Consider the following 13,592-nt stretch of genomic DNA (forward strand, 5'->3'; position numbering starts at 1 on the left):
CAGTCTGATTAGGCCTACTTGGTGAACGATGGCAGACTACCCCTTTCATGACTCAACATCTTCAACTGACTTGAGAAAAGGGACCTTGTCCAACTCATATTAGTATTCCCTCAAGCTTTCACAAGGTAGTCTTGGGTTGTTTACTGAATAAATGAATAGGTGAAACAGGTATCTGTCAATACAGGTGATGGGATGAAATCATAGATGGGATCATCAATGCCTAATTTCATCTGAATTTCACCCAGAAAAGGAGCCATGAGAACATGTTTTAAGAAATAATAAATTCTTCACAAAGTTATAGGGAACAGATAAGAGTACATACAAGAAATATTCAAAAGTTATATAAATTGTATAAATTCTTCATGTTAACACTAGCTGCACTTATACATAAATATAAAAGATGTTCATAAAACATATTCTCCTAAACTTGGAAATTTCCCCTCCCACCCACACACTATATCACACTTTACTTTTCTGGAAATTAGATAGAAAATTCAGTATACCAAGAGAAAGAAACCAATCATAAGGATTTATATGCTTTTTAGTCCCAATCAGATACAGTACTCAAATATAATTGTTTTTGGTCCCCTGCCTAATCATAAGAAATGTCAGTTGTTCTAATGTTCCAGAGACTACAGAAATGGCACAAGTGGGTGAACAAAAGGAGAGTGATCAGCATCCTACAGGTGAGGTCCTATTTTATAGTCATCTTTTTGCTAAGGTTTCAGCAATAAGAGAGGGTATTTAATCATTTTTATTCCCTTTCTTGACCCAATGAGATATATTACTTTGTTTTACTTGGGGGGCAGAAAAAGATGCTGTTCCCTAAACTATACAGAGGAACATTCTCCTCCAGAATCTGAAAATTAAATTACTAAAAAAAATAGGTAACCAAGAGTTCATGGGAATTCCCAGGCCTACTGCCTGTGTATGTGTGTGCATAACTCTGAGAGTGGAAACATTGATCCTTCCCTTCAATGCAGGAAAATTTCTCGCAGGGATGCACACAATACCACACTAGCATGGCTGGGAGCTTAACAAAGAGAAACTGTCTCTACCATCAAGAAGATTTTATGGATTACTTGTGAGGTATAGACCCAAAATATTTAAATAATATGAGATTACATTAAAGAAGCATATTAATGAACACTTACTAAGTTCTATATAGGTTTCAAATACTGCAGGATACAGTAAGAATTTCAGATGGAACCAGATGTTTTATTATAAATGGTCAATGTAACTTTTAGATTCTAGACTTGAAGTCCTCCTTATGAAATATAAAACATTTTATAACTTTATTTTATGTAAAACTCCACTAGCTTCTTCCTGTAGAGTAGGAAAACTGGCAGTAAGTCTCTGATTTCAGAGTCACCACACCTTCAACCTCAGAGCTCCTCACTGGTAGTCTCACCCATTTCACATAAGCACAATCCCACTACCTCCCCTGGAAACTCTCTAGGGTGGGGGGCTCAAAGTGAGCTCCAATTACTTTCAAGGTCAGGATGTCTCAAAACAAGAAAAAGAATCTAAGTTAGGGTAGTCTTTTTAAAGCAATAAAGGGAAAATGCAGTCATTCTCAACCAGGTGATAGACAATAATGTCTGTAATAATTTTGGGGTCACAATTTGATTATGAAGGGGAGGAGAGGGCACTGGTATGTATTTGGCAGAGGTCAGAGAGGACGCTAAACATTCTCCACTGTACAGGGCAGCCTCCCACAACAAAGAATTATCTAATCCCGACTGTCAGTAGTACCAAAGTTGAAAGATCCCGGGATATAAAGATAATATTTGCTTGATAAATAGTTCTATAATTAGAGGGATACAAATATATATATAATTTTTTGTTTTCACACATTTTTCAATTATTAAAGTAATAAAGGAGGGTAAAATCCTGGAACAACACAATAGATAAGCTTGTCCAATAAAAGGCATGTGGCAAGTGAAACGAAACATGGATTTGGATCAAGGGCCTCATTTTATATCTTGGCACTATTACTTACCAGGTGTATGGCCTTGGGTAAAAGCTCTGCAGATGACCTGTGATCTTCAGGTCCTTGTTTGAAATATTTAGCACTGTAATCTGTTTCACCAGACTAAAGATTGCTTTACGCAAAAAAAAAAAAAATGAGATGGAAACACCTTATGGAAAATAGTTTATAGACTACAAAGGACTAGACATACGCATTACTTTCCAAAGCAGAGCTCTCTCATGAGATGATCATTACAGGCAGGAATCCTGTAAGAGAGGGCCATCTCTGAACATTTCTCGCACTAGTCCTATCCCAACAATAAAGTTCTTCAGCTTTTTTATTCTCCCAGATCCCTCACTATAGAATTCTCACATGCCTCCCTTAAGATGGCTCCCAGGATGGTCATTTATAACTCAGCCAGGAACACAGAGAAAAAGAGGGTCTGTTCCTGTCTAAACTGTAGGAGCTGGAACTCACCCAGGTATTCCTCTTGGCTTTACCTCTCCTGCTAGGTTCTCCCCTTATTTGTTCCCCTAATTGCCCTTTTTGCCTATCTTTAATGGCACCCAAGACAGCTCCTGAAGTAAGTATAGAATAGATCGGTTGAAAAAAGGGCTGTCCCAGGGGCCAAACTCAGGATGATGAGGACAGAGTGAATAGCCTCATCTTCCCTGCCTATTAGGGTTGAGATTAAATATAATTATTAACAACTAACAACAGTTATCGCCCCCTATATTTGTATTTTACTTAGCTTTATAAAACATCCTTCACATATTTTATTTAAACCTAAATTTCATCTTGTCTTTTGTTGGAGGAGAAATGATATAGAACCAAATTTTTTATAAAAACACTTTCTGAGGGCCACACAAGCTACAGTTTTATGCCTGACATTAGCTGTACTATAAAGAATGCATTAGGATGAGAAAGATTGAGGAAAAACTGGTTTTAGAAATCCTAAAGTGTCAGAAACATTTTTTTCATAAAACAAAAATATGTGTAATACTTCCACTCTTATTATATATTCAATGTATACAAAGCTTTCTCTAAAAAATAAAGACAAACACTCACCAACACTTTTATTGGACACTGAAAATGTTTACAGTGCTCTATGAGATCTAGTTCTGGGGAGTGGGGCATGAGTACCAAGGTCAGTCATTAGTATTTTCTTTCTGGAGTCAGAGGTGTGAAAATATAATAAGATTTCACTGTGTTCTCAGAGAACAAGTGTCCTTGAAAATCGGATGCAAAATCAACACTTGACTCTCTGTCTCCTTACTTCTCCTCCTGGGCCTTGTGCTAACACCCTATTTGTTACAAGGACTACACCAGAAGGATCAACTGTGGTATTTACAACTGACAGAGTGACCATCAAATTCAAGAATTTATCCTTGGTTCAGATAAGCTGGTATCGCTTTGAGGATGTTTCTATAAACTGCTGGAGTCTTCTGAGATTAAACATTTGACTAGAGATTCTGTGAGAAGAAGCTGGTGCTTCCTGCTGCTCATTGAACTAGAAAATCCTCAAAAACAAACTATTTTTCTTACTACATTTCAGAAATTGCTCTTTCCTTTCAGTGCTTCTTTCTAGAACCCTGAAGTGAAAAAGTAACTGAAAATGAGAAGGAACTGTAAACACTTAGGAGATGCCCTAAAACTTCAAACTACATAAAGCCATTTCTTACCTATGTTAGCTAATCTCCGGACTGCTCACAGCTCTTATTAGGTAGGCTATAGTACCCTACCAAGTGACAGTAGTTTAAAATATCAACAAATTCACCAAAACCTATGAACTATTTCAATATAAAGACTCAGAAGAAGCCAAAGATTTCAGGAGAGTTCCTGTTTTATTTAAGTCAATTCATGCAGCTAATACGGAGCACAGTCAACATGTGAAGCGAACACAGGACCCAGTGCCAAGATGTTTGTCTCACTATCAGTATGCAGGTGGGTCAGTGCTCCAGAACTCTCCAGACTACATCTTCACTTACCCCTGACACACGTCAAGGTTCAGCCGTGCAAGATTATCCCTTATTCCTTAACACCAAGCAAGAATGTATGGTTTCCCTTCAGTTGACATTAACACTTTTTTTTGACATTAACACTTTACAAGCATTTTATATATATGCTAAATATTTGTTAAGTGAACAAAATGTGTTTTATTAATTTATTCATTTCACAAATATTTATTCAATATCTACTACCTGATAGGCACTATCCTAAGACTTGAGATTACAACAAAAGTCCTGTACTCATGTTATTTTCTAGTAGAGATCAGTAACCAAAAACTTATCAGGTAAGTGGTATGTTACAAAGATTATAAACAAGGCTAATGTGATCAAGAGCCCTCAGGTGCTTTCTTTGGGTTATAGGGAAAGGGCCACTCTGACACAGGAGACCAGTGTGACTTGAATGTCATGAACAAGGGCAGAAATGTGGGCAGGGGATAAATTAGAGGGAAGAAGGGGCTGGGGATTTAGCTCAGGTGCAGGGCACCTGCCTCCCAAGCACAAGATCCTGAGCTCAATTTCCGGTACCAAAAAAAATTAGGGGGAAGACATGATCACAGTGAAGTTCACAAAAGCTCACTCTTGCTGTTCCTTGAAGCCTGAACACTAGAAAGTGAGAGAGAAAAATTGAAATGCTATTACAGGAAACTCTTTCAGCAAAGAGAAAAGAAAAAAATGGCAATTTGGACTAAAATGAAGTAATCAGATAGAGAAAAACAAATTAAACTGAGATATGTTTCCATAACAGTCAACAGGATTCCTGAGGGATTAAATTTAGGAGGCAAAAGAAATAGATAATCCAGAAAAACTTATAGGATTCTGGCTTAGATAACTAAATAAATAGTGGATGGAGAGTAAGACTGAGGGAGAAGCAGTCTGGGTAGGGGAATCAAGAGTCCTGACTGAGTTTAACGTTTTTCAGTTGTTATGCACAAATTATGGGATAGGGCAAGTATAATTGAGCCCTACTTTACAATAGAAAAGATGAAGAAAAGTCATCCGATGACCTGAGAAATTATACATCTTTCAAGTCTCGATTTCAACTCTAAAATGTATTGCCTCAATTTTAAATAGTCAAAGTAATTTGCAGAAAAGAAAAAAATATAAAATCTATGATAAAAAATATTAGTTTTACCTAAAAATACATACAAAATGCTTTCCTATCTTTTACTTCTAATATTCAAAGTAAATTACTACTATCTATGTTCAGTTATAGCCATCTCATTTTGGGTGAAAGTTATCCAAAAGCTGAATTCAAATCAATTCAGTGTCTTAGATTAATTCTTTATTACAGTATTTTGGACACTAGACAGCCCCATTGGCTAATATATATTAATACAGCTAAGAGAGTGAGTCAGATCTCCAAAAAGGCCCCTAATGTATGATCAAGGAAAAAGAAAAATTTGAAACTGCCTGATATCACAGATCTACCCCTGGACCAACAGCTCCAAACAGCCTGAGTGTATCAAGAAATGAGGCAGCTGGTCCTACTCAAAATCTAAATGCTATGCAATAAAAAATTGGACTTGAACTCCTATTAACCTAGGACAATAATTTCATCGAACACTTGTTAGAAGCACTGACTTCCACCCAAACAGTAACATACCATGAGTGCTCTCATTGGTAATCACAGGAAGCTACTGGCTATAAACAATTCTTCACTATCGGTGCCTAATAATTGCAGCTGGTCAGATGTCTCAGTTCCTGAAAGGTAGCCTTGGATCACTACACAATTCTCTATTTTGAAAATTATTTTTTCTATTGTTTTCAGATTAAAGTATGATCTCATTTTATTAAAGACACAAAGCCTTGACTTTCTCTTTGTATATGATGTAAAGTTGCTAAATATGGGTACTAGGAAAAAATCGATATGACTCAGAAAAACATGTACTGAGGGCTGGGGATTTAACTCAGTGGTTCCGCGGCCTGCCTCGCAAGCACAAGGTCCTGAGTTTGATCCCCGGTACCAAAAAAGGAAAAAAAAAAAAAAACATGTACTGGTATCAAGCTTCAAAGCCAAACTTAATGTTGGGACAAAGAAGGGAAAGAAAAGGAGTGAACTTTTAAAAATATTTTATATTGACACATAAAATACTCATTTCTAATGGCAAAAATGGAAATAAAGTCTTTGTAAATAGGGAAGGGTGGAGGGCATGAAGGGAGGGCTAGGAATGGGGAAAAAATAAGAACCAAGATGCATTATGTAAAGGTACAATTCCCAATGAGAAATGTAATTGTGTTGTATACCTACAATGTACCAATAAAAGAATTTAATAAAAAAATACTCATTTCTTTTCAAAATGAGTAAATAAAACAAGGAAATATAGTGTCTTTATCACACAAAAGTATTCAGCACTTGCTTTAATTTCCTAAATGAAAAGAAATAATTTTAGGAATGGCCTCAGAACTAGAGTTTATTTGTTGAGCTCCTCCTGCTGATTTACAACAACAAATTATTAGTTCTTTCACAGGAGAACATTATCTTAAAAAACTCACTCTTGGTTTCTTAGAAACTTAAAATTCCTGGATTACTTTAAGAAATTTCAGCCAAGTAGTTAAATACATGTCCTAAAAATAGCTGGATGGAACAGACATATGGTGATACTTGAAAATGTCTGAATTAGTATACTAGAATTCAACACTGGAGTTATAATATCTCAATTAGATTGTCCAACCTTTCTACTTAAAATCTGAGAGAGGGAAAAGTCAATTTAGTTCCATAAATCTTGGGAGGGGAGAATATTTTGCTGGTATAAAATATTTTAAAATTGCAACTCTAAGGAGAACCAAAGCATATTATTAATAATGGTGGAATTGATGGAATGAACTTTCTGAAGACCTTAGTGATGTTGATATGTTCAAGCATCTAACTGACCCTTTCTAAACTGTAGGTGCATTAGCAACACCTAATGAAATACAGTAATACCTTGGTTGACCAATGCTTCTGTTTGAAAACAATTTGGTTCTCAAACAAAAGCATTCAATAAAAGTTTGCTTTTGTTCACAAACAAACCCCACATCAGGTGACAAACACAACCATGCTCATCTTCTCCAAAATTTAAAAAATTACTCTGAATATGAGGGCAATTGTGTATACTTTTATGCATCTAGGCTATTATTTACTTCATCACCAAAAACCAAGGAAAGACTTAATGCTCTCTTCCTCACACCCTGACACTGAAATGTACAAGGAAACTTGTCTTGGTCTTGAGCTATCTATAACGCAAAGTTAATTTGACTAGTATAGTCCTTAGACTATAAAAGGGAAAATACTGATTAAAAGAATGATATAGAAAATGGACAAATTGCTATACTGTGCCACTGAGAAAATACATATGGAGGAATAAAACCTTGCTTTGCAGACCAATAAACTTCCAATGCAACTGTGAAAAACTGAGTACAGAGATAAAGACTGGAAGTTGTTAAACAGAAGACGGTTGTGATCTACACAGAATTCTTTCTACATACTTGAATAGGAATGCAGGAAATGATGATGAAAGATCTCTAAGTCTATGTATTTATCACCTGAATTTACTTAAACAAGGTCAAGCAACTTGTGACTGACAAATTCCAGTCTATTTAATGACCATTCCAACACAATAAAACAATTTTACCTTTGCAAATAGACACTGTCTCTCATTGGCAAACAAATAATTTTACCTAAATGTGGCTACACAATATTTCATGACAACCTACATGCATCCCTGATAACTAAAGTAGGCAATCTCCAGAAAACTTCCCACTCACCATCTGTCCCAGCTTTGCTTCACTCATACCTCTCCTCTCTTCAAGATTCTTTTTTTCCCCAGAGCCTTCCCAGTTTTTCTAGAAAATGCTTTCAACTTTCTTATTGTTAACCTACTGCTATTAGGTCTTGAACATTCATTTGGGTCTTTACTTACCCTCTAATTCCTATATGTTTGCTATTCAATCTTGTTTCTCTACCCAGAATCAAAGATAAGACCAATACTTATTCTAATTTTGTATCACTGCAATGGCTAAGGCCAGATCTATGGTTAATGCATCACTTCCTCTTAGATGTACCATCATAACCCAACAATTCACCTACCTAGTAGTTTCTAAAATAGAAGTGGTTCTTTGGAATCTCATGACAATCTCACCCTTCCCAGAACTTTTCAGTCTTGGGAGTTCAAAAAAATGGATTAGCATATTAGCTAGTCATTTTCTAAATCATGTAGATTACAAACCCTTATATAATATTAATAATTATTAGAGTCATACAAACATAAATTGTTTTTCCCAGTATATAACTGTTACACAAATGAGTCAAAGACCAAAGATGGCCTCTGTATATTGGCCGTTACATTGTTTATTTCTCCATGCAGGCTAAAACCCATTAGGACAAAAGCCCATGGCTACCAAAGTTTTACACGTACAATAACAGCTCAAATTTTTATCACAATAAAAATATAGACCCAATAAGCAAATCTTTAGCCATTCAGAGACTGCTCTCTGCATGACACACAAAACCTCACCCAACCACTCTTTATGCTCAGAAGACAGAGTCTTGTCATTATAAGGCCCTAGCCACTGCACTAGGCCTTCAAATCTTTCTGACACACACTCACCACAGCTGCTGTATGCACAGATACCACTCAGACTCCCAGGGAGTTCCCTTGCCCTCTCCCTCTCCTGAACATTCCCTGCACTGAAGCCTCTGGACAGGCACCTGCTAGGAGGAAATTACCTACAAACAAACTCATGCAGGCATCACCCAGTAAAACTTGTGTTCATCATTGCCTCTGTCTCATGGACGTATCTTTTCCCCTGATTAGCCCCCAACACCCAAAGCCCTTACAATAATGTATAATATTCATTTCATAGGATGTTAATAGATTGTACCTGAAAAATATGTCTAGTGGTGTGTTTAGTTTTGGAAATGTTTTAAAGAGATATCTTTACTCTGGGGCATCCCAGAGCCTTTACTATATTGTGACTCTCCAAGAGAATAAAAAGCTTGGTATTTCACAGACTCCCTTCACCATGGAAACATTCACTGGGTGCATCCTGTGAAAGCAGATGGCATGGCCAAGCTATCACATCAAGAAAAGTGGTCTCTGGGCTGAGGTAGGTGGAAAATAGCATAGAGGGGAAAATAACTTCTCTGTATGTCTCACATAAACACTGGTTTCTTCGAATCCCCATTTTCCACTAGAGCTTCTTGAAATATAGCTGATTCTAGAGCTAGAGAAAAGAAAGCATTAAATAAACCTGAAATATCTTTTTTCAATGAAAGTAATGAACCCCTCATAGGATAAAGTGACATGTATAGGAACTTAAAGGGCCAAATCAAAGATGATTTAAGCATCAAAATAAATCATAATACCATAGTAAACCTATCAAATAAAATAGGAATCTGAATGTACATGCTAATATACCCATCCCTCAGTCCATGGATATTCAACTTCCTTATATAAAATGGCATCATAAGGGCTGGGGATTTAGCTCAGTGGTTCCACTGCCTGCCTCACAAGCACAAGGTCTTGAGTTCAATCCCCAGCACCAAAAAATAAATAAATAGATAAAATAAAATGGCATCATAGTACTTGCATATATGTACATATTCCCATAGAGTTTAAATTATCTCCAGGTAACTTATAATAGCTAATATAATATAAATGCTACATAAACAAGTTTTATTGTATATTCGTAGGGAATTCTGTACTTCTTTATAAACAGGATTTATTTTTGTTTTTTATTTTAATTTTTGAGACAGGGTCTCACTGTGCAGTTCAGGTTGGTTTTAAACTCACTATATAGTCCAAGCTGGCCTCAAACTCATGGCAGTCCTCCTGCTTCAGCCTCCTGAGTGATGGGATTACAGGCATGCACCACATGCCTGGCTTACACACAATTTAAAACAATATTTTGCATCTATTGTTGGTTGAATCCACAGTGCAGAATACAAATAAACAGAAAGCAAATGGTATAAATAAATAAATGACATTTTTAAGCAAGGGGAAGAGAAAGTTCTACTTTGTATTAGAATGACAATAAGTGAACAGGTAACAACAAAATCTGAACATCATAATGTGGTAACCATCACAGTATAAGTGGTTCAGGCAAGAATCATCAATGGATACTAAAATTAATGGGTAAAAATTTTGTGATGAATAAGATATGGCTACAATATTATTGGGCTTCATGTCAGAAAATCTCTCAAATGATTAACATACACATATACATATATATATATATATATTTTAACAGAGAATAATGAAGCAAATGAGGTAAGGGTTAACAACTAGGGGATCTAGGCTAAAACAAAGTTCTTCAATCTTGTATTTTTGTAATAAATTTGAAAACACTTCAATATAAAAAACAAATTAAACTGTAAGAAATGTCCCTTTAACGCTACTTAATCTAGTTGCTTAATTCATCTGTTAGTTAATTAATGTCCTACACACTTTGATCTTCACATAAGCCTTCATCATTAACCAGAGGAGTGGATGATACCTCCCTTGGACATACATCCTCTAGAGCCATGAACTAAATAGATTTCTTTACTTCAAAGATTACCCAGCGGTAGCTATTTTGTTACAGCAACAGAAAATGTACTAAAACACACTCTTCTCACTCAAAAGTCCTTGAGAAAGAAAATTCATACAAGTGACTATTGACTATAGGCTGACTTAATTCCTGGTAAGATTTTCTAAAATGTTTGTCTTTCCTAGCAATTCACAAATAGGGAGACTATAATTTTACTAAAACTTTGGAGGATCCATGCTTTTTGCATCTTCTCATTTCTGAAAATTTTTTTTGCTTAAATTCTTTTATTGGTACATTTTAGGTATACAACACGTTTACATTTGTCATTGGGTGCTTGTACCTGTACATAATGTATCTTGGTTCTTATTTTTTCCCCATTCCCTGTGCTCCCTTCACCTCCTCCACCCTTCCCTATTTACAAAGACTTTGTTTCCATTTTTTCCTTTTCACATAATTTTTCCTTTCTCTTCTTTCCTTTCCCCTTCCCCTTGCATTTCCTCTACCTCTTTTGGCCTTTTCTTCCTATTTCAAATTATCAATTATTTGTTTTAATCATTTTAATCCTTATTTACACTTTCAGTTACACTAGAGAAACTGTTCAGTATTTACACATGTGTGTCCTATTTATTTCACTTAAGAGTATGGCCTCAATATGCATCCATTTAGCTATAAATGTCTCTAGTTTCTCATTCTTTATGGCTGAGTAGTACTCCATTTTATTAAAAAAAAATCTCAATGCATATGATTTCTTCCCATTCTCTACAGCATCTAGCACAATACAGAGCAAATATTAGGTGCTAAGAAAAACTTGACTAACTTATTGGAATGTATTCATTAGTTCCTGTACCATAAGAGTACATTTCATCATATTGTGTATGTGCTAAAGACGATTTTCTCATTTGCTTTCATTATACAACCAAAGTTATAACACTAAAATCAGAGATATTATTGTGAAATACTTTAAAAAAATATTTTATTAGATTCTATCATTTTAATCTAATAAACCTCAAACATTTTAAAATAACATATGTACTATAAAGAAGTCAATGAAAGATAATGTACTTAGAACTAGAAAACAGGGATGCTCTATAATGCAAACTATGTCATGTTACTCTATTATAATCTAGTGTTTCCCCTGGGAAACCTCAAGACCTCTAAGAGTTTAATTACCATCTATTTCTAAACAAACTTTAGCCCAAATGACAATGCTCAAGATTTCAGTCTCTGGAGGGCAATATACACAGTAAGACTATTTACTAAGTGTACTTAGTAAAATTATTTAACTTTACTGAGCCTTGATAGTCTCATCTATAAAATAGGGATATTAATATTACCTAAATCAAAAAGTTGCCATCAGGTAAAAATACAATATTATTTTGTGGGGCAGGCGGGATATTATAGACACTCAATGCACACTTACTATTATTGCCATAATTAAATGAAAAAATTCAAAAATAGGATCCCCAAGTGTATATATAGCATGACTCAATTTCATTAAAAGAGCAAAATACACATATTTATAGTAATGTGTTTACGATAAATACATGTTTTAAATAAATATTTTATATACACATAATATACACATTTTCTTTATATACACATATGTAATTAAAGAAAGAAACTACACAAGTGCACATGACAGAGATTGATTGAAAAAAGATCTAAAGAAAATGAACCATCAGAGTTATCATCTAAGAGCAGTAACAACACATTTTTATTCTTACACTTCATTGTATTCTTCAGATTGTTTTCCACGAAAAATGGTTACTTTTGGGCTAGGGATTTAGCTCAGTGGCACTGCACTGTCTTGTAAGTGCAAGGTCCTGAGTTTGACCCCCAGTACCAAAAAGAAAAAAGGTTACTTTTGAAAATATCACTGTTTTTAAAAACTTTTTTTAAAATGAGCCATTTTTAGGGTGTTTTATCTGCAAAAATTTTGTTCACATTACTTACGGAATTTAGTAAAATATGTTATAGGTCCATTGCCTTACATGATCTGCTTGTTTCTTTTCATCCCAGAATAACTATGAAGTACAAAATAAAAAATATGATTACCCTCTGTAAGTTCCACTCAGGTCGTCCACCAGTTCCATCGTGTCCTATCCTTATCTTATATATCTCTCCAATGTTTCTTATTTCAACCTGAATAAGATGCAGAGGAGAAAAATTAGCAGAATGTTTTAAATTTAGTATATTAAATATTTTTTCTCTTCTTCATACTAAACACATTTGGTATTGTTGTTGTTGTTCCTAATAGTTTAAAAGCTTTCTGAGATCCTTTCAGAATCTAGAAATAAAGCCCTCTGAAGGAGCCATCGGTGAATCTCACAAACACAGAATATGAAACATAAATATCATGCAATGACCAAAAATATGTAGAAGGAGTCAGATGAAAAAATAGAATAAAGAACATGCATATGCTCGGTTTTCTGACTACCACACATTTCTCACTGGAAGCCAAATCTTTCTGAAATCCTATGACAAAAAGATGGGCTCTTATTTTAAAAAGGAAAAAAATCAATTTTAACTAGAGAAAATCTAAATATACAGCAATTTCTACAAGTTAATGGAAAGTACTTATGAGTCTAGAACTTCTTTCTACTTTGAAAATTCTTTGAATTTCAGGCTAAAACAGGAATGTTTTAAGTTTAAGGAAGAGAAATTTCTCCACGGAGTATCTGTACCTGGTTATTATTTTTTTTCACTTGGTTAATTTTTGACATGGTATAAGAGTATTCATTAATCCAGATAATACTGTAGAAAAGTAGCTTTAGAATTACTTTGAATAAACTGAGATGCTGCCTGTTGTAAACTGAGTAAAATATGATGTTTTACATCTCCAAGCATCGCTGTTTTATCTATTGAATGGATATAATTCTACTACATAAAATTTTCATTTCAACTACTAAATATTTATTAATAACTAATGTATGCACTGTACAAGGACCTAAATAAAAATCATGATGAAGTCCCTGATTTGGAGAAATGTATAGCCTATGGAGGGAGATAGATCAATAAGCAGGTATTTTCAGTATAATATATTTAGAATATTGAACCGTAAAGATTTAAAAATGTACTATATCACATTATTTGATGGCTTAACT

At 34.7% G+C, this 13,592-nt stretch overlaps 1 protein-coding gene across 3 annotated transcripts in view; it reads right to left on the reverse strand.

Moving 5' to 3' along the window:
- Rp1 (RP1 axonemal microtubule associated) overlaps positions 1-13,592 on the reverse strand; it is a 226,275-nt gene that overhangs the window by 24,633 nt on the left and 188,050 nt on the right. For all 3 annotated transcript variants that reach the window (XM_087185399.1, XM_087185401.1, XM_087185394.1), the window contains exon 20: positions 12,544-12,630. In XM_087185399.1, coding sequence (XP_087041525.1) covers positions 12,544-12,630 — 87 coding nt within the window. The remainder of the gene's footprint in view (positions 1-12,543; positions 12,631-13,592) is intronic.

The sequence above is a fragment of the Heterocephalus glaber genome, unplaced genomic scaffold (genome assembly GCF_053883595.1).
Source record: "Heterocephalus glaber isolate CG9 unplaced genomic scaffold, H.glaber_assembly_v1.0 deba00000281, whole genome shotgun sequence".
Classification (NCBI taxonomy): domain Eukaryota; kingdom Metazoa; phylum Chordata; class Mammalia; order Rodentia; family Bathyergidae; genus Heterocephalus; species Heterocephalus glaber.